Genomic DNA, 22987 nt, shown 5'->3' with positions numbered 1-22987 from the left:
GCTAGATGTCACGCTCTGCTGGCTCCTCCTAAGGCCTTTCGTGCTCCAGCACATCATCAGAGGGGAGGCCAACAGAAGCATGACAGACCTCTCTCCCTATATAACGTTTGTGCGGTAATCGCGCATGCGCGAATTTTGCCGTGGTCGGCACAAGTGCGCATGCGCGGAACCGCGGGCGCCATTTTGCCATAGGTCTGAAATCATATTTCAGACAGCACTCTCAGCTATGGAAATACTGTGCCACCACAGCACGCCATAGTTGATCCTAATTAAGTCCAGACCTTAAGCACTCTATAGTAGTGCATGTAGTGCAGCACCATCATCATATTAATGTTGTTGACACCCATAAGGAGTCACTTAATGGGCGCCATTTTACTGAAGGTCAAAAATGAATATATTAATGTCATGTTATGTATAATCTAAAAAAATCAAAATGCAGACAAAGACGCCAGTTGATCTGGCTGCAACATTACAATATTATATATTAATTATGTCATTATAAATGACGCTCACATTGTGTCACTGAAATGACAACACTCGGTATTCCTAAGTAAACTCAATGTGCAATAAAAATACTATTACAGATTCACACATATGAAATATATAATACAAAAATGTGTGGGAAAAGATACAAGGAACCTCCATTGTAAAATTCAATGGTTAAAGATTATCATAATGCTACTAGCATATTAAGATCAAAAAAGTGTAAATATACACTCCCTACACATCAAGAGACCCCGACGTTCATGTTTATCATTTGAGAAACCCACATGAATAATTAAGATAATTTTAACTAATGGTGACCACTAAAGATGGAAATGATAACCATAATCCAAAATGCCATTAAAAATGGTTAAGATACCATGAATACAGAATTTTTTTTTTTTTTTTTAATTTATAGAAGGGTCGCCCACAGTCAAGTATCACCAATAATGGGGGGGTAGAAAGAAAAAACCTAGACCAATACTAGTATAATATTATTAGCTATTAGCAATAAAACTGTTGACATCGATTTCGATGTTAAGTCCCAGAGGGTGTAAAGTACCCAACTCGTATATCCATCTTGTTTCTGCCTGGGACACTACACGCGTTTTGTTCACACCCCTCCAATGGGGAGTAACGACATCAATAGCAGTAAACTTAAGGGAAGTGGGATCCATATTATGATGTATTCTGTAATGGTTTGACAAGGAATGATCCTTGTACCCTTTTCTGATATTTGCCACGTGCTCTCGCAAGCGGTCCCTTAACCGCCTTGTGGTGCGTCCCACGTACTGTTTTAGACAGGGGCACTGAAGTAAATAGACAACATATCTACTATAACAGGAAATAAAATTCTTGATGACATATGTACTGCCTGTTGTGTGTGATGTAAACTCAGTGATCCTGCGTTTCCTACTATTATCACATCTGCAGATCACACATCTATTACATGGACTGAACCCCTTCATGTCAGAAAACAGGGAAATGCGGGCTGGGGGATCTATCACATTTGGTGCTAAATTATGTCTAATGGATACAGCTTTCCTAAACATAATTTCAGGTCGTGCAGGCAAGATGTTACTCAGAATTGGATCAAAAAGTAAAATATCCCAATTTCTTTTAATCAACCCACTAATAGCTTTATGTTGTATGTTGTAAGTAGTGACGAATGGGCAGACTTTAGTTTGAACAGGTCTGTGATTGTCCTGTAGCATAGCATCCCTATCAGAGTTTGCGACCGACTGTATTGTTTCCATCAGGCTACTGCTGCTGTAACCCTTTTCCATGAATCTTTCTTTCAAGACCATAGCCTGGGAATAATACGCATCCAAGTTGGTACAGTTGCGTCTTATCCTAGTAAATTGGCCCCGTGGAATGTTCGCTAGCCAAGAAGGATGGTGACAGCTATGCATAGGGATGTAGCTATTACGATCCGTGGACTTGAAAAAAGACTCCGTGATAATCTTTCCCTCTACGTTAAGGAGTGTAAGGTCAAGGAAGTTTATTTGCGAGTTACTATACACATATGTTAGACTTATATTGTGTGTGTTGTTATTCAAAGTTCCAAAGAAATTCACAAGTGATTCCTCACTGCCATTCCATAGGAGGAGGACATCATCGATATATCGCCCGTAGAATGCCAATTCGGGCCAGTCTCTGGCATAAATGATGTCCTCCTCCCATCTTGCCATAAAAAGATTAGCGAGACTGGGGGCAAACTTAGCCCCCATGGCTACACCCTTTATCTGCAAATAGTAGGTCTTGTTAAACCAAAAATAATTATTGGTCATTGCAAAATCAAGCAATTTGAGAATAAACTCTTTCTGTGTAGCCGGCAAATTACTATGATGTAATAAGTAATAATCAACTACTTCCATTCCATCACCGTGTTTGATGTTAGTGTATAGTGAGGCGACATCCGCCGTCACAAAAAATGTATCTGCTGATATTGTAAGATTTTTAATAAGGTTAAGTACCTGTTTGGTGTCTTTAAGGTAAGCAGGCGTTTGTACTACCAATGGTTGCAGGTAGTGATCGATATATTCGCCCACCTTTGAGCAAAGGGATCCTATACCGCTTATAATTGGGCGTCCCGGGGGTTTGATGGGATTCTTGTGAATCTTTGGAAGTATATATAAAATGGGCAATTTAGGAGCAGTTGGAATGAGAAAAGCTTTCTCCTTTTTATTTAAAATTCCTTGTTCAAAGCCATCATTAACGATTTTTTTCAATATGCATTTATAGCCAGGAAGTGGGTCGCCAAGTAATGGAGAATATGTCGTATGATCACTCAAAATATCCATAACTTCTGAGATGTAATCTGACTTATTGAGGATCACGACCCCACCCCCTTTGTCAGCGGGTCTGATAACTAGATCTTTCTTTTCGAGAAGTGATCTCATCGCTGTAATATCCCCCATCCTATTGTGTGGTTGCTTGACGGTTAAGTGTCCTAGTCCTTTCAGGACCTTATCTCTAAAGATGTTGACATACGAATGGGCTTGTGGAGGAGGGTTATATGTGGAGGCATTCCGTAAATTGGAATGCACAAACGAGTCTACCTGCATATTGCTGTTACTTGGTTTATTGGCAAAAAATCTTTTTAGAGACAGTTGCCTAGTAAATTTATGTATGTCCATATAAACTTTAAACTTATCAAGTCTACCAGCAGGGGCATATTTCAAACCTTTATCTAGCAAACGTAGTTCATCACTATTAAGGGCAATATTACTGAGATTAAATAACCCTTTACCGACTAGATCCTTCTTTTCTTGTTTATGTCCGTATATTCTTCTCCCTCCTCGTCTGCCTCTTCTGCGTCCTTCCTTTTTCTCACCTTGCCTTCCCCTAAAAAAGGTTGTCTAGGATGATTATTCCCGTTATTCCCACCATTAGGATGGATAATGTGCCTAGGGGGAGTGTGTGGTGTCCTTTGTGCATGTGGATGGTTAGAGCGCATAGGGCTAGGTCTAAAAGGCCTATTGTTGTTCTGATTAGGGTGGCCCTTATGCTGGCGTGGAGACGCATAATATACATGGTCATTTCTCCATGTTTGGGGACCAGGTCTATAAGGCCTATTGTTGTTCTGATTAGAGTGGCCTCCATACTGACGTGGGGACGCATAATACATGTGGTCATTCCTCCATGTTTGAGGACCACCAGGGTAATATGAATAATTATCATAATGTTGCCTTGGAGAGGCAAAAAAAGGATCATTCCTTCTTTCTCCTCTTGGGTTATCCCACTGTTGGGAACCATTCCTAGGGTCTTTATAAGGGGAATTTCTATATCCTGGTGGGTACCTATTAGGATGCCAGGAAGAGTCCCTGGACCCTATATTCTCATCGTGTAAACGTTGTGTGGGCTCAGAACCACTAGTCATGATGTTGTTAGAATTATGATATTGAGTTTTTTTATGGGGATATTTAGGAATTGGTCTAGGTTTATTCATATTATCAAGTGGTTTAGGGGTATTGGTGGGAGGAACATGTGAAGTCTCCTTCTCCTTCTGCCATTGAAAAACTATTCCATCAGAGTAATCTTTATAATCCCTCTGAAACTTTTTCTTTTTCTTTAATTTTTGCTCTTTCTCTACCCCCTCCAAATGTGTTTTGAGTCTATCTGATTCGCTCTTATAATTATCTTTTTCTTTGAATGGTATAAGTTTCTCCCTTACTAAATTAATCTCCCTATCTAAATATGTGAGTTTCTTTCTTTTCCTTAAAATCAGGAATTTAATAAGATCACAACCTGCTGAATTGAAAAATTGGTACCATTCTAGATGGCCATTAACGTCATCAGAGTCAGGGGGTACATCCCAACGTAATGACCTTGGGACCATCTGCTCTTTAACATATTTATTTAAAAAAGATATATCCCATAAAGTCTTAATTTCTGCTGAAGTTAGATTTTTAAGATGCAAAAAAAGACCTTTAAGGTCATCAGGATCATTATCCATTGTGTAGACATCCTCAGAAATGTCCACACGTGATAATCGTTGTTCGAAAACGACACACATCTTAATGGGAAGGTGTAATAAATAATAATCTATAAAGAGTCAATAAAAAATGGAGATAATGGGTAAGAACAGCTACAAACTTAAACTAGATTAAATGCCAAAAAAGAGAAATATAAAAAAGTGAGCACTCTCTCAACAGCAGCCAATGCACTCAAACTTACTACACTATGAGGTATTTTTTGGCTCCTACCTGGAGCTAACATATTTCAGGAATTCTATTACTCATCTTCACCACCAGAGGGAGTTCCTCACTCATTAGTCACCCAATTCCAAAAGGGATTCCTGGATTTGAAATTGTCCATTATACAGAGATCACCTGTTCCTGGATGGCTACCCACCGTCTCCATATGATGAGGGTTTTCTAAAGGTCATACTACATATGCGCTTTTCCATAGCGCGTCCGGTGAGTGCGCAATTTTACCGTTAGATCCTGGTTCTTTTATCTTTTATGCAGGATCCTGTGTTTATTTTATCTGGACATTATCATTTATCATTTATTGAATTTGACGCACTGACTTTTGTTTATATATCATATTGTGTTTTAGATCATCTGAGACATATATTCATTAGCGCCGCACTCCTATATTATTTTTGTGTATTCTGAGGGTTTAACTGTGATTACCTTTGAGTGCATTGGCTGCTGTTGAGAGAGCGCTCACTTTTTTATATTTCGCATGTTGATCACTTGGCTGTAGAGTGGAAGATCACCACTCACCACTCACCTCTCGCTATGTGGCTATGCCTGTGCCAGGTCATCCGTCCCACCAAGATGTCATTTGGGACCAGCAAGTGGGTTGGATGTGGACATACCACCTAAAGCTCAAGATTGACATCCCACCCTTCCAATGGTCATTAACACCTCTGTGTAATCGGCAAGAGCTAATTGATGATAGGCTGTCTGTGTGCTGGATAGAGAAGAGGAATCTGGTGGCTATCTTGTGTTTCCCACACAGCTAATAGTGGTGGGATGGTGGCCCAGGCCGGCATCTGTCATTGGCAGTCAATGAGCAATGGGCTGTATGATGGATCTTCTCCTCCAGGTGTGAGCACAGCAGTGTGTGTGTGTGTATGATCTGGGCTGAGCTTCCTGGGGTTAAAGGTGTGCATAGCTCAGCATTTGACTGCACATGTGTTTTTTATCTACTTTTTTTACATTACTTAATTACATTTGTTTACACATTGTTTATTGTTTGATGGGGTATGGACATTCCCAACCACCTCTTTCATCAGGATTATAGACATTCCCGACCACCTCCTTTATCAGGGGTATAGATATCCCCGACCACCTCCTTCATCAGGGGTATAGACATTCCCGACCACCTCCTTCATCAGGGGTATAGACATTCCCGACCACCTCCTTCATCAGGGGTATAGAACTCCCCGACCACCTCCTTCATCAGGGGTATAGACATCCCCGACCACCTCCTTCATCAGGGGTACAGACATCCCCGACCACCTCCTTCATGAAGGGTATCGACATTCCCGACCACCTCCTTCATCAGGGGTTTAGACATCCTCGACCAGCTTCATTCTACATCTCATCATTATATCTGCAGAGCAGGGGGCAGGAGGAGCTGGACATGGAAACTTGCAGGAAGCGCAGGGGGTAGGAGCAGGCTCGGTGTTCTCTCCATCAAACTCCCCACCCCCCAAACCAACCCATGAGCAATGGACTGGAATTTATCTTCTGCTGTCATAAATATGAGATCATCTGCCAACTGCAGTGTAAGTCTGGGATTCTGAAGCTATCTGTCATAGACAATGGGACCCTGTTATTAGAGAGAAAAGGGGGTGGGGGGACATGACTGCAAGGGGCACTGTGATGGGGGCTGTGATTGCCAGGGGCACTGTAATGTGAAAGGGCACTGTGATATGAAGGGGAATGCAGTGTAAAGGGGCACTGTAATCATTACAGTTGCCCTTTACAGTGCAGTCCCCTTTATATCACAGTGCCCCTTTACATTACAGTGCAAATGACCGACTCCGACTTTTCCACCAAACCCCCGCACTAATGCCTGCCACCATACAAGCCCCCCCCATCCCACCCGATCACCCCGGAAAAATTGGCTGCTCAGTCTAAAATGCCCGGGCTTATATTTTATTCCAGTCTGGGCCTGGAGACATCTGCTGAAAGCAGTTTGAATATTGATTACAGTTTCGGCCACTCCAAGACTAAATGGTTTTCTATGTATCTCTTGCAGTAATTTTCACTGGAACAGGTGGTGAGGGGAAACCTTCACACGGGGACACTTGTGCGTCTGAAAACTGATGCAAGATCGTATAACCACTTCCCGTCCGGCCGCTGTGTATAAACAGCTGGACGGTGGCAGTGCAGGGTTGGGTTGCCATTCATAAACAGCGCCCGCCATTTTGGATTGTGTGATTCCGGACACAGCGGAACACTGATCTCTGTACAGGACCGCTGTGAGCTCCCAATCATGTGATCACTGATTGGCCAATCAGTGATCGCATGAATAGGTGTAAGCAAGATGTCACTTCTGATATCATTGCTTACTACGTGTGAAATCTGTGAATCATCACAGAGATCACATGGTACAAGGCTATTTACAACAGGAAATAGACTGCTTTATTTTAACATAGATACAAGATATATACACAGGGTGGGGAAATACACACCCAGACAGGAAACACATCAGCAGGCCGTCCCATCGGGGAAGGGCTGTCGGAAACATTACATCCCATAATACTTTGCTAGAACAATGGGATGCACCATGTGGCAGTAGACAATACACAAACCCATACATCCCATAATAGTTTGCTCTTAAGCAAGACACATAATAGAACAATGGGACAACCACCTGGCAGTAAACAATGAACAACCCCCACACCCTACCTATACATGCCTACACAATAGCAGGACAGATCACCCTGTACCCCTAACAGGCACAGGGTGACTTACACATAAGCGGGATTTGGGGGGCTGAGACAGGGGTCTCCCCACCCCCCAAAGTCACTCCCGTCACAGGTGGCATATACAGTTTCTGGGAAACCGGCATCTGATAAGCATAAGCACGGTCGTCATGGTCACCTGACTGCAAGAGACAAAAGGATTGTGAGCCGGAATAAGAAAACAACTGCTGCAAAGGTGGCTGCAGAGCTCAATCTCAGTCTTCCAAAGCCCATGTCCACAAACACTGTGTGGAGGGAACTCCATAAGCAGAACATTCATGGGTGAGCTGCATTTGCCAAACCACTAGTGACCGATATTAATGCTTAGAAGAGGAGAGAGTGGTGCAACGCCCATAAGTCGTGGGCGAGCGATCAATGGAAGACTAATATGCTCCGATGATTCGCGCTTCAAACTGTTCCCAAACACCGGCCGCGTTTACGTGTGGCCAACACCATCCCAAGCTTACAGTCAGGCCTGTCTTGTGCCAACAGTAAAGCATGATGGTGTCAGTTATGGTTTAGGCAACCCTATCGTGGTATTCTGTCAGGACCCATTATCAGCTTGAAAGGTAAATCACTACCAGTGACTAGGTACAAATGTTGGCCGACCATTTGCATCCAGTGGTGCAGACGGTTTTTCCCGAAGACAGCGCCATTAGCCAAGACGATAATTCTCCAATTCACACAGCTGGTGTTGGAAAATCATAGTTTGAGGATCATGCAGATGAACTCTCGCACCTTCCCTGGGCGTCGCCGGACCTCAATATCATACAGCCACTATGGTCAGTTTTGGAGGACAAGGTTCAGGCTTGTTTTCCACCTCCAGCATCTCTGCGAGAACTGGAGCAATTTTTGAATGAAGAGTGGCATCAGATTCCATTATCCACCATCCGATTTGTCAAATCCCAGGCAAATTCAAACCGTCTTGGATGCCAGCCCTATATTAGGTAACAAGTTCGTCCTATGCATGAATAAACTACAAGTCCTGTCTGCCACCATAGTATCAATGTGGTATCAGCACATCTATAGTTCATTCACACTGCCTACAGTTTCGGGAACTGTCTGCCCATCATACAGGGGTACAGGCAGAGAGCTCTAGGCAGCAAGTGCAGGAGCCTGACATTGCACACGCGATCCACTTTTTCGGGAAGTCATGACCTTTTGCTCTATTCTATTCTATTTATTTCATTTTGATTCTTCTCTTCATTTTATTCATTTTCATGTATTTTCAGGTTTTTATTGTATCCATTATAACTGTTATGTTCTTTTTATTATGATATGTTCATGATATTTGACATTTAACATTGCTCTTTTAAATAGCCTGCATTTTTTATTCCCCTTTTTTCATCATTTTCTCATGTTGTTTTTTCATTTTTCTTTTTTTATTTATCCCCTTTTTCATTGGATACACCTTCTTGTATGAAGGATCCCGTTTCATTTCAAAGTAGCAATTGTTATCATGAGATTGTTTTATACAACATTTCCATATGCTCATGCTGCACATTTTGATGGTTTCCCTACCATGATATATACATCTATTCGTTATTCTCATCTCCCCTTTTTTTCTTATTTACCCATTTTTGTTTACTATGCCATCTTTGTGACCACTGCTAGCCCCTTCATTTGCTGTCTTTAACACTTTATTTGGGCTAGCATCTCCCGACGGCATTCATTCTGCTGTTCCCTTTTCTCATAAGAAAAAGCGCTGAGCAAACTGTTGGCGCTATAGAAATCTTGTATAATAATAATAATGTCTTCTCAGGATTGCTTGGGTCTCCATTAAAATGGCCGTGTAACGGAACCGGACCCTGACTGCACTTGGGTACTTCCGTTAGAATACCACTTCCCTGTCCGAACACCGACCACAGACACCACAGATTTGAAGTAAACCAGGAAATAGACTACTTTATTTTATTTTTTTATTTATTTTTTTTAAAATTTAAATATTTATTGGTTTTTCACAGTAATAACAAAAACATTTTCATCTCAATCATAATAAATATACAATTATTTCTTATTACTTTATTTTTCCCCTCTTAAAACATTACCCCCTGCCCCCCCCCCCCCGGAACTCCTCCCCACTCTGCATTTTTCACTATTTTTTTTTTTTTTTCCCAAAGCAAGCGTATCCTCCTCATCTATCCATTCTATGACTTTCTACTTTTCACTTTCTCACATTTACTACAAAGTTTTCCCATTTTTCCCATTTCGCGGAATATACCTCCAACTTATCTTCTTGCATATAATATAACGTCTGCATCTTACTAATCCAGTTTACTCTTTCTATCCACTCCTCCTCTTTCGGTATTTCTTTTTTCTTCCAATACTTAGGATCAGGCTTTTTGCCGCGTTCAAATAGTACCCTAAACCTAATTTCTTATATTTACTAACTGATAACTCTGAACTATGTAACAGGCACATCCCTGGATCTAGCCCGATGTTCGTTTCAATAATGATCTCTATTAAATGTACTATTGTTTTCCAGAATATTTGAATTTTTGGACATTCCCACCAGATATGATACACTGTCCCCACTTCCCCACAATCTCGCCAGCACCACTGTGATTTCTCCCCACTTATCTTACATTCTACACTCGGAACAATGTGCCATCTTGTCAAACATTTATAATTTATTTCTACGTCCCTCAAACTAACATTGAACTAATCTGTTTATTTTTTTTGTTTTTCTTCATCTAATACCACCCCCATATCTCTTTACCATTTCACTATGTGCATTGGTTTAGTGTTTGTGTCTAGTTCTGTGAGGATTCTATATATTTTAGCTGTTCCGTGTCTCCCATCCCCCCGTGCATCCAACAACCTTTCAAACAAATTCTAGTCCCTTTTCATTCTCAGGGGTTTTGGGAGATTTCTCCAAAAACAATTTAATTGGTGATAATGCCACTCGTCTAACCTAGTGAAAATATTTCCCTTTTCCTTTTCCAACTCTTTAAAGGTCTTCAATTTCCCTTCCCCCATTATGTCTCTAAGTTGGACATCTTCCTTTTTAAACCATCTACCTGTTATCTCTTCTCTACCTGGGGGAAAAAATTCTGTATTTCTTAGTGGCATTAGTATAGAGTTAAATTCCCATTTCATATATTTGTGTAATTTGTCCCATTCCCTTAACACGTTTACAGTATACAAACTTAATTCCTCCTTCAATCCTCTATATTGTGCCGGTAACCATATAATTCTATTCAAATTGGTTCCACTAAGTGTATTTTCAATTTTTACCCAACTTTTCCCCTCTAAATTGAACGTCCAGTCAAAAATTCTCCCTAATATTACTGCTTTGTAATATCTCTTAATATCTGGAACTCCCAGACCGCCCTTCCCTTTATCTCTACTTAATATTTCATGGGACACCCTCGGTTTTTTATTCCTCCAGATATATCTTGTTATCATTCTTTTTGTTACTTTAAAAAAGGCTTCCGGGAATTTAATTGGGATCATTTGAAATCTATATAAAATTTTCGGTACGATTATCATTTTTACCAGGTTTATACGTCCTAACCATGATGGAACTCCTCTTTCTAAAGTTTTTAATTCCCCCTTCACTTCATTTAATAATGAAATATAGTTTAGTTTATAAAAGTTCTTATACGCCACACTAAGCCTTACTCCCAGATATTTTATATCTTTCTTTCCAAATGAAGGGAAATTCTTTTTGTATTTTCTCTTTTTCGCTTTTTGGGATATTTTTATTTAAGATCTCAGTTTTTGTTGGGTTGATTTTCAAATTTGATAGTTCCCCATATTCCTTCAGCAATTTCATTAAGTTTGGGAGTGTTATCCTGGGATTCCCCACATAAAATAACAGATCATCTGCAAAGGCCGCCACTTTATGCTCCACGTCTCCTATCTGAATTCCCCTTATATCTCCATTCTTCCTTATTGTTGACAGAAGAGGCTCTAGTGACATAACATATAATAAGGGAGACAGAGGACAACCCTGCCTTGTTCCATTTGACATCCCAATGGGCTCTGTTTTTTCCCCATTTACTATTACCACTGCGGAGGGCTTACTGTACAGCTTTCCAATCCATTCCCTCATTCTAACTCCAATTCCCAGGGCTTCTAAGGTATCCATCATGAAGCCCCAGTCTACCCTATCAAAGGCCTTTTCGGCGTCAATTGAGAGAACCACCACCGGTGTCTCCCCTTTTCTACTTTTCTGTATCAGCATCAGGGATCTCAACCCATTGTCCCTACCCTCCCTTCCTGGGACAAAGCCCACCTGATCTTCATGTATCCATTCAGGCATAAGCTCTTTCAACCTATTCGCCAAGACGTTTGCATATAGCTTAGTGTCTGAATTCAACAATGAAATTGGCCTGTAACTCGAGCACTGCGAGGCGTCTTTCCCTTCCTTATGTAACAGTACCATGTGAGCCTGTAAAGATTCTCCCCTCATGTCCATCTCTCCTCCCAGGGCATTCATATATTTTTCCAATTTGGGAATCAATATTTCACTAAATTTTTTATAGTACCCTGCTGTGTAGCCATCCGGTCCTGGGCTTTTCCGCGTCCCCATACTTTTAACTGCTACTTTTATCTCTTCTTGTGTAATTTCTGCTTCAAGGGAGTTTAGTTGATCTTCTTTTAATTTCGGTAATCCCGCATTTTTTAAATATATCTTCCTTTTTTCCCTATTTTCCTTTTCCATATTATTTGCTGCGTCATATGGGTTGATATTATACAACTTCCTATAATAATCCACAAACACCTTTGCGATCTCCTTATTTGAGTGGACCAATTCTCCCTTGGGGCTTTTTATTTTATCTATATAATTCCTATTTTTCTTTTTCCTTAAGGCTCTCATTAGATATTTTCCTGGCCTATCTCCCCATTTATAATTCTCACTTAGCACTTTGTTATAAACTCTCCTTCTCTCCCCTTCCATCAGAGTCTCTAACTCCTCTTTCTTTTTTTTATCTTCTGCTTAATTTCTTTTTCCATGCTATTTTTGTGTATTTGTTCCAGGTCAGATATATCTTTTAAGAGCCCGTTAATTTTTTCTCTCCTTTCTCTTTTCTTTCTTGCCCCAATAGCAATCAGGATTCCTCTTATATATGCCTTATGTGACTCCCACACTGTTGCCCTGGACACATCCTCTGTCTCATTCTCTCTGAAGAATCTCTCAATTTCTTTCCCAATCTTCTGTGCAATATCCTTATCCCTGAGAAGTGCTTCATTCAGCCTCCATCCTACCCCATCTGTTTTCCTCCTACCCTATCCCATCCTCAATACAACAGGGGCATGGTCTGAAAGAGTCATTACTCCTATATCTGCTTTAACCATTGACTCTATAAATTGGTTTTCTATCAGTATATAATCCAGTCTTGAATACGTCTCATGTGCATTTGAAAAGAATGTGTAATCTCTATCCTTCATATGCAAAATTCTCCATGAGTCTACCAATTGAGACTCATGGATCACCTTCTTTAATAATCTCAGAGATCTACTCCCCTCTCGCTGCACAGAAGAGGTTGTATCTTTTTGTGGATCCATGCAAAAATTTAAATCTCCAGCCAATATCAAACAACCCTCTTTAAAATCCATCAGTTTTTTTTAACACTCCCTTCAGATACTTCTCTGGTTTCTTATTTGGACAATATATATTAGCTACTGTGCACTCCACCTCTTGTATTTTACCCTTCAAGAACAAATATCTCCCCTCTGGGTCCACTTTTCTATCCTCCAATTCAAATCTTACATTTTTTCTGAACCCTATTGCCACCCCTTTAGCTCTCCTAATCGGGGAATCTGCATAATACCATGTTGGGTAATCTCTGGATTTTAACTTAACCTTGGATTTTATCTCAAGATGTGTCTCCTGCAAAAAAAACACCGAAACTGCTTGATGATGTAATTCCTTAAATAACCTAAATCTCTTCCCAGGACAATTCAACCCCTTTACGTTATACGTGATAACTTGTAGTTCTTCCATCCTTTTTATTTCCCTCTTTTTCCTTTCCAACCGGGGATCTCGTAACTACTCTCCTCCTCTTTTCCCTTGATTTTATATCTCTCTCAAACCTACAGAGTGTTAACCTTATTATCAATTTCCCTCCCCCCCACACCTCCCCCAACCTCCCCCCTCCCCCCTTCCCCTTTTTAGGCAATTATTATACCTACTAATCATTTGTGGGTCTAACACCTCACCTTTGATTTGAAACTAGGGGTCAAACTCCGGCCATGGACGGCTCCTCCTCCCTCCCCCCTCCCCGGAGCCTTCCAGTAAACATTTCAGGTGCCCCTTGAAAACAGGACTAAATATTATTCTTTAAGACTGACAAAAAAAAAAAAGAAAGAATGAGGCTAGGAAGAAGAGAGAGACACAAGAGCAAACAAAAAAACAAAAAAACTCCTCTCCCCCCCACCACCCTAATTCCTCCCTCTGACAAATTGCCAGTCCTCTTGTCTCGTTGCCCCTAGCTCTCTCTCCTCTTCCCCCCATCCGGCCATCGCCGTTCTTTGCAACCCCAGCTTTTCACAAAAATCTCTCATGTCTTCCGGGAATCTCAAATAGGCTGTAACTCCATCTTTCCATCCAATTAAGCATGCTGGGACCCCCCATCTATAAAACACATTCTTTTTCCTCATCTGCTCTAGTAAAGGTTTCAGGGATCTCCTTCTCCACAAAGTCTCCGGTGTAAGGTCCGCATATATCTGGATATCCATTTCTCCATATCTGATTACTGCTTTTCCTTTGATCTTTCTCCAGATTGCTTCTTTATCTCTATAATTGTTGAGTTTAACAATTACGTCCCTTGTTTTTTCTTTCCCATTGCCTTGTTGGAGCTTTCCTACTGTCACAATATCTCCCAAGTCAATCACCTCCAGGGCAGGTCTGTCCAATATGGAGTAAAAACATTTTTTTATTAATTCTTGCAATGTTTCCCCTTTTACATTCTCTGGGACTCCCCTTATCCTAAGGTTGCTCCTCCTATTCCAATTTTCTTGAACTTCCATCTTATATATCAATTTTTCCTGTATTTTCCCCATATTCTTTATTTTCTTTTCTAATTCCACAATATTTTGAGCCTATTTTTCACTTTTCTCCTCCATTTCTTCCACTCTCGCCAGCACCTGCCCCAGATCCTTTCGAATAGTTGCCATTTCTTGTTTTATTATCATCTCTAGATCTTTAAACATCTCTGCCATTTCTTTTTTATTTGGCACTTGTAGTTCACTTTCATTCTCTCTCATCTCCATGGCTCCTATTGTTTGTTGGCTACTGATATTTAGTCTCAGCGATAGTCTAGGGCTGCTTTCCACACTAATATCCCCTTCGCCTTTTCCATTTCCATTTGAGCTCTTTCTGGGGTCACTTTTCCCTGGGATGTATATTATTTAATCGTTCCCATTTGGGGCCCTTTTGCCCCACTTCCTTTACTGCTTTTGTTCTTCATTTCTTTCATGGGCATTGCTCTCTTTTATGCAAAGATGGTTCACATAGATAAAAGGTCCCAGCCTAGCCCAATTGATGACCGGTTCTCCTCCTTTTAAGTTGTTTAATTAATCTTCCTCTTTCTCTCTCTCCACTTCTTTTATTTCAGGAGCCCCTGGGAATCCCCCTTATCTCCCCCTCTCCCCTTATCTTCCTCAACAGCACTATGGGACATTAATAAATGCAACAGTTCCAAAGTCTCTCACTCACCCATGTCTCTCGTCCCTTGCTGTGTAGAAGACAGGGGTTTCAGGTATCCGGCTCCTCTGTGCTGATATCCAGCTCCTCTGTGCCTTGGGGGGGATTCCCCTGGGCTGTTTCTCTTCCTTCTCCCGATTCCATAGGGGTCCTTCACAGAGAGGCTCTTTCCAGGGCCTCACCCCTCTGCACGACCAGCCAGGGGGTATGATTAGAGAGCAAGACACAGGGAGCAGAAAGCCGCCTTCTCCCTTACTCCACAAGCCGGCCGGCTTCCTCCGCTCCCAGTGCTCCTTTGCGGTAGTCACGTGACCCGCCTGCTCTTCCTGTCACCCGGCAACCCGGCTCTCTGATCCGCCGGGCTCCGGGCGGACCTCTCTCTTCACTCCATGGCTCTGCACCTCCGCTCCGCCACCAGACCCCCCCCCCCCGATTCTCGGGTAAGTCTCGGCTTTTACTCCATTTGAAAGGCCCCTGGGAAGGTTTGTGGAGGAGCTTAGCTGAGAGCTCCTACCTCCAGCCCTCAGCTGCCGCCATGTTCAGGCTCCTCCCTTGTTTTCTGTGAGACTACTTTATTTTAACACAGATACAAGAAATATACATTCAAGGGAACAACCTCCTCCCCCCCCGCATAATGACACAGGGTGGGGCAATCTACATTTAGTAACAAGAGACACACCAATAGACAGTCCCATCAAGAGGGAGGCTGTTGGAGACACCCCCCCCCCCCGAACCCAATCCACATAAACACATACATAATAGTTTGCTCCCAAGCAAGACACACAATAGAACAATGGGATGCAACCACATGGCATTAAACGATCCACAACCCCCACCTATCTCCTAAACATGTCTACACAATATTAAGAAAGATCACCCTGTACATCTAACAAGCACAGGGCGACTTACACATAAGAGGGATATGGAGAGCTGAGACGGGTTTCCCCACCCCTCCAAAGTGAGCCGTGTTCCATGGGCTTTTTGAGCTGTTTAGCTGATATTTTCATGCTTTTACTTGATGCACTTTACTGTTTCACTCAGCTCATTACAGTCATGATGCACTTTACCATATTGTTTGATTTTTTTAGATTTCGCAATGACTTTACCATTCCGCAATATATATATATTTATTTACTTTTTTTTTTGCCTTGGGGGCAAGCTGCACATGCTAAGTTTGATGTGTATTGCTACAGAGTTTTTTTTTTTCTTGGGAGAGTGCATGTGACCAGCACAGGGCCAATCAGCACTTTCCAGACAGAGATCAGAGGTTCTGCATCCTCCTAGAACAAAATGAATACTCCTTCTACAAGTTTTAACCAGTGCTCTGCTGGACATTGATAGAAGTCACAAGACTGCTATATACTGCTGATGAGAAAAGGGATTTAGTAGTTTACTAAAATAATTGCATTTTCATGTTCTGTGTACTGTGGGAGAGGGGATATAGTGAATGCAGGGTCCGGGGAGAGCGGATATAGTGAATGCGTGGTCCGGGGAGACCAGATATAGATAATGCGGGGTCCGGGGAGAGCGGATAGCGGATATAGTGAATGCAAGGTCCAGGGAGAGCGGATATAGTGAATGCGGGGTCCGGGGAGAGCAGATATAGTGAATGCGGAGTCCGGGGAGAGCGGATATAGTGAATGCGGGGTCTGGGGAGAGCGGATATAGTGAATGCGGGGTCTAGGGAGAGCGGATATAGCAAATGCGGGGTCTAGGGAGAGCGGATATAGTGAATGCGGGGTCCGTGGAGAGCGGATATAGTGAATGCTGGTTCCGGGGAGAGCGGATATAGTGAATGCGGAGTCTAGGGAGAGCGGATATAGTGAATGCGGGGTCCTGGGAGAGCGGATATAGTGAATGCGGGGTCCTGGGAGAGCGGATATAGTGAATGCGGGGTCCGGGGAGAGCGGATATAGTGAATGCGGGGTCCGGGGAGAACGGATATAGTGAATGCGGGGTCCGGGGAGAGCGGATATAGTGAATGCGGGGTCCGGGGAGAATGGATATAGTGAATGTGGGGTCCGGGGAGAGCGGATATAGTGAATGCGGGGTTCAAGGAGAGCGAATATAGTGAATGGGGGGTCTAGGGAGAGCGGATATAGTGAATGCGGGGTCCGGGTAGAGCGAATATAGTGAATGCGGGGTCTAGGGAGAGCGGATATAGTGAATGCGGGGTCTGGAGAAACCGGATATAGTGAATGCGGGGTCCGGGGAGAGCGGATATAGTGAATGCGGGGTCCGGGGAGAGAGGATATAGTGAATGCGGGGTCCGGGGAGAGAGGATATAGTGAATGCGGAGTCTAGGGAGAGCGGATATAGTGAATGCGGGGTCCGGGGAGAGCGGATATAGTGAATGCAGGGTCCGGGGAGAGCGGATATAGTGAATGCAGGGTCCGGGGAGAGCGGATATAGTGAATGCGAGGTCCGGGGAGAGCGGATATAGTGAATGCGGGGTCTGGAGAAACCGGATATAGTGAATGCGGGGTCCGGGGAGAGCAGATATAGTGAATGCGGGGTCCGGGGAGAGAGGATATAGTGAATGCGGGGTCCAGGGAGAGAGGATATAGTGAATGCGGGGTCCGGGGAGAGAGGATATAGTGAATGCGGGGTCCGGGGAGAGCGGATATAGTGAATGCGGGGTCCGGGGAGAGCGGATATAGTGAATGCGGGGTCCGGGGTTTAGTAACACTTTAAGTGAAATTAGCCTTTAGTAGAGAAATAATAATGAATAATTGTGTCTTTCTTTGTACAGTTAAACCGCAGACGGCGCTGAGCCATGATCAACATATTGAAGATGGAATCACGGGATCTGTCCGTTGTGAAGTCAATAATTTTTACCCAGAAGCTGTGAAGATCCGATGGGTTAAATCCAGTAAAAGTAACAGCAGGAACTCATCTTGGGACAAGGACGTTTATTTCACAACTCTATTGGGGAACAGCGATGGGACATTTAGTGTGACCAGTGTGCTGACTGTGGGGCTGTTTACCGACGCTGAATCCGGAGATGTATTTTCCTGTATTGTCAGCCACAGATCCCTGGAGGAGGAAATAACTCTCAGCTTTACCATGACAAGTAAGTAGTCTTAAGCCCCGTACACACAATGAGAATATTGGATGAATGATCGTCCGTTTTTTTTTTGGGGGGGGGGGGGGTTTGCCTTCTACTCTCATATCGAAAGTGAAGAGGTTGCTAAAGATCCAAAAATTCAAGTGATTTTGACCTGTAAGAGGACAGGTCGAAAAGTGGAGGTGAGCTCAGGAGGGAACGGTGGTGGACACGTGGTGTGTTTGTTCACAACTACAGTCAGGTCCATAAATATTGGGACATCGACACAATTCTAAAATTTTTGGCTCCATACACCACCACAATTTGAAATGAAATGAACAAGATGTGCTTTAACTGCAGACTGTCAGCTTTAATTTGAGGGTATTTACATCCAAATCAGGTGAACGGTGTAGGAATTACAACAGTTTGCATATGTGCCTCCCACTTGTTAAGGGACCAAAAGTAATGGGACAATTGGCTTCTCAGCTGTTCCATGGCCAGGTGTGTGTTATTCCCTCATTATCCCAATTACAATGAGCAGATAAAAGGTCCAGAGTTCATTTTAAGTGTGCTATTTGCATTTGGAATCTGTTGCTGTCAGCTCTCAAGATGAGATCCAAAGAGCTGTCACTATCAGTGAAGCAAGCCATCATTAGGCTGAAAAAACAAAACAAACCCATCAGAGAGATAGCAAAAACATTAGGCACGGCCAAAACAACTGTTTGGAACATTCTTAAAAAGAAGGAACGCACTGGTGAGCTCAGCAACACCAAAAGACCCAGAAGACCACGGAAAACAACTGTGGTGGATGACCGAAGAATTCTTTCCCTGGTGAAGAAAACACCCTTCACAACAGTTGGCCAGATCAAGAACACTTTCCAGGAGGTAGGTGTATGTGTGTCAAAGTCACCAATCAAGAGAAGACTTCACCAGAGTGAATACAGAGGGTTCACCACAAGATGGAAACCATTGGTGAGCCTCAAAAACAGGAAGGCCAGATTAGAGTTTGCCAAACGACATCTAAAAAAGCCTTCACAGTTCTGGAACAACATCCTATGGACAGATGAGACCAAGATCAACTTGTACCAGAGTGATGGGAAGAGAAGAGTATGGAGAAGGAAAGGAACTGCTCATGATCCTAAGCATACCACCTCATCAGTGAAGCATGGTGGTGGTAGTGTCATGGCGTGGGCATGTATGGCTGCCAATGGAACTGGTTCTCTTGTATTTATTGATGATGTGACTGCTGACAAAAGCAGCCGGATGAATTGTGAAGTGTTTCGGGAATATTATCTGCTCATATTCAGCCAAATGCTTCACAACTCATTGGACGCTTCACAGTGCAGATGGACAATGACCCAAAGCAGACTGCAAAAGCCACCAAAGAAGTGGAATGTTCTGCAATGGCCAAGTCAATCACCTGACCTGAATCCGATTGAGCATGCATATCACTTGCTGAAGACAAAACTGAAGGGAAAATGCCCCAAGAACAAGCAGGAACTGAAGACAGTTACAGTAGAGGCCTGGCAGAGCATCACCAGGGATGACACCCAGCGTCTGGTGATGTCTATGCGTTCCAGACTTCAGGCTGTAATTGACTGCAAAGGATTTGCAACCAAGTATTAAAAAGTGAAAGTTTGATTTATGATTATTATTCTGTCCCATTACTTTTGGTCCCTTAGCAAGTGGGAGGCACATATGCAAGCTGTTGTAATTCCTACACCGTTCACCTGATTTGGATGTAAATACCCTCAAATAAAAGCTGACAGTCTGTAGTTAAAGCACATCTTGTTCGTTTCATTTCAAATTCATTGTGGTGGTGTATAGAGCCAAAAATGTTTGAATTGTTTCCATGTCCCAATATTTATGGACCTGACTGTATATGGGAAGTGCTGCATGTTTATCACGGACGATAATAAAGCCGCACACTTTATGAAGGAAGATAAAGAATAAGCGCAATTTATGAACTGTGAACATTACATCACATGTGTTTTTAGGTTTAACCCCTCGCCTTCCAGAGGATTTCCCCTCTTCCTGAGCAGGCCATAATTTTGCGTTATGGCGCTGTGTTATTTTAACTGACAATTGCACGGTCATGCAACGCTGCACCCAAATGAAATTTATATCCTCTTTTTCCCACAAATAGAACTTTCTTTTGGTGGCATTTGATCACCTCTGTGTTTTTTATTTTTGTCACTATTAACAAAAAAGACGACAGTTTTTGTTCTGTCTCTCCAATCTAAGCATTGAAAGTGTGATCTCTGTAACTTACAGTTGTGATGAGATAGCGATAACTCCAATCTTAGTTGAATAACACAGGCAGTGACTTGATCCAGATGACACCTTGTAGATCTTGTGAAGTTTATTCCATAAACTGAGAGAATCTTACAACAATGAACATCAGATAGGTCAAAAGATCATAATGTGATCTGCTTCATGACATGAGGCTTAAAGCTGAAATGCCTTACTGGGAAAGGGGAGGGGCTATCTATACAACATGAACTAAACCAGAGGAAAGGGAGGAGCAGAGGAAAAATACAAATAACGCTTAAAGGCATATGACAGTCATGTGAAACATAATCGTTTTGAAGAAAAAAAACACATTTTTGACTTTTTGCTATAAAACATGTCCAATAAAAAAAAATTAAAAATCAAATTTCGTCATAAATTTATGCCAAAATGTATTCTGCTAAAAATAAAAAATCTCAATACGTGTAAATTAATTGGTTTATGTGAAAGCTATAGCGTCTACAAAATGGTGGTATAGATACTGGGAATTATTTTTTTTTTTAATACTAGTAATGGCGATCAGCGACTAGACTGCGGCGGGCATTCTGACACTGGTGGGAACTGACTACCTGCCATTGATATCCCCAGTGACACCAATACAATGATCAGTGCTAATAAAAAGCACTGACACTGTACTAATGGCATTGGACAGGAAGGGGTTAACATCTGGGTTGATCAAAGAGTTATCTGTGTGCTGTTTTACTAGGAAAAGAGATACAAAGCAGCATGTCCTTGCTGGCAGGAGTGAGACCTCTGTTGTTTACATACAGCTTGCTCACCTGTCAGCTTTGCCGACGATCACTGAGTGATCGACATCCCCAGTCGCCAATAGTGGAGCGCGTGTAGGTGCGCCCCCTATCCGAAAGAGAGAGTGTGAGTGTGAGTGTGAGTGTGTGTGTGTGTGTGTGTGTGTGTCCCTGCCACCCTGTAGCAGTACTTCTGATATAGGGCGGAGGGCAAGCGGTTAATTTTCTAATCAATAAATGCAGTTTTGTACAACACTCACGTATGGTTCACCACATTGGTCCCTTAATGTAACCTCCTTCTGGTGGACATCTAACTCACAAAAACCTCTCTCTGTTGAGAAGTAGTGTTTGGTTTCTGGGACCACAGCTATGATTAGTGAGTGGATACCCTGAACACTAGTAGCGTCCTATTCTACCTATTCTAATCCAGTAATATAAATGCTTCACCTGCAATGATAAATGTACAGTCAGTATATATAGAAGTGTTGGGTTCTCCAGACATGCAGGACTGAGATAATATCTGTTGTGTTTTTCTTTTATAGGACGGAATCCAGCGAGAGTTATTGCTACGGCTTCAGCTGTTTTATGTGCAATCGTAGGTTTCTCAAACTGTTTGAGGATCGTTTTTAATCACAGTAAGTTATTGCTCTTTTATCTGGAAGTAAATAAATGCCGCAAGGTGTGTTTATGTCATTAAAACTGTTATATAACCTCAGATTAGACGTGAGGAACAAAAACATTCATTTAGTTTCAAATCAGTTCATTAAGCACTCGCCGTCCTGAGGATTTACCCCCCTTCCTGACCAGGCCATTTTTTGTTGTTGGGCACTGAACTATTTCAACTGGTAATTGCGCAGTCATGCAATGCTGCACCCAAACAACATTTATGTCCTTTTTTCCACACAAATAGAGCTTTCTTTTGGTGGTATTTGATCACCTCTGCGGTTTTTATTTTTTGCGCTATAAACAAAAAAAAGTCCGAAAATTTTGAAAAAAAAACCAATATTTTTCAATTTTGGTTTAAAAAATATCCAATAAACTCAAGTTAGTCATAAATTTAGGCAAAAATATATTCTGCTACATGTCTTTGGTAATAAAAAAATCTCAACACATGTATATTGGTTTGTGTGAAAGTTATAGCGTTTACAAATTATGGTATATTGGAATTTACGTAGCTTTTACTTTCTGACTATCATATTTCTTGAAGTGTTAAAGTGCCAGGACAGTACACCCCCCCCCCCCCCAAATGACCCCTTTTGCAAAGTAGACACCCCAAGGATTTTGCAGAGAGGCATGTTGAGTCCATGGAACATTTTTTGAATATGACAATTTTTTTTAAACAAAGTTGTCACTTTAATGATATATTGCTCGTGCCTGCCATGGGTATATGTGGAATAACACCCCAAAACACATTCTTCTACTTCTTCCAAGTATGGGGGTACTACATGTGAGAGACTTTTTGGCAACTTAGCTACATACAGGCCCCCAAAATCCAATGACCACCGCCAGGCTTTCAAAGGGCATATTTCTTCATATCACTTCCCCACTACCTATCACAGTTTCAAAGGCCCTAAAATGCCAGGATAGTACAACCCCCCAAAATGTCCCCTTTTTGACTAGTAGATACCCCATTTTTTGTTTTCTTTATTTATTTTCCAAAAACATGTCGCAACAAATGAGATCTGCAAAACACTCACCATGCCTCCTATCAAATACCATGGAGTGTCTACTTTCCAAAAAGGGGTCATTTGGAGGGGGGGGGGGGGGGGGGCTTTTACTATCCTGGCATTTCAGGGCCAATATTAGAAGCTTCTACCACACATCACCCACTCTTGAGGGCA

At 42.2% G+C, this 22987-nt stretch overlaps 1 gene segment (V, D, J or C); it reads left to right on the top strand.

Moving 5' to 3' along the window:
* Nucleotides 1-1877: 1877 nt before the first annotated feature.
* On the top strand, nt 1878-21867 carry LOC149434556 (immunoglobulin kappa constant-like). The segment is given in 4 exon segments: nt 1878-1968; nt 17818-18138; nt 21689-21781; nt 21863-21867. Coding segments are annotated over 4 exon segments (510 nt in total).
* Nucleotides 21868-22987: the final 1120 nt, after the last annotated feature.

The sequence above is a fragment of the Staurois parvus genome, unplaced genomic scaffold, assembly GCF_062004578.1.
Source record: "Staurois parvus isolate SC_StPar_1 unplaced genomic scaffold, SC_StPar_1.0 ptg001735l, whole genome shotgun sequence".
In the NCBI taxonomy this organism is placed as follows: domain Eukaryota; kingdom Metazoa; phylum Chordata; class Amphibia; order Anura; family Ranidae; genus Staurois; species Staurois parvus.
The sequence above is the reverse complement of the archived record's forward strand: the minus strand, read 5'-3'. Positions and strand labels throughout refer to the sequence as shown.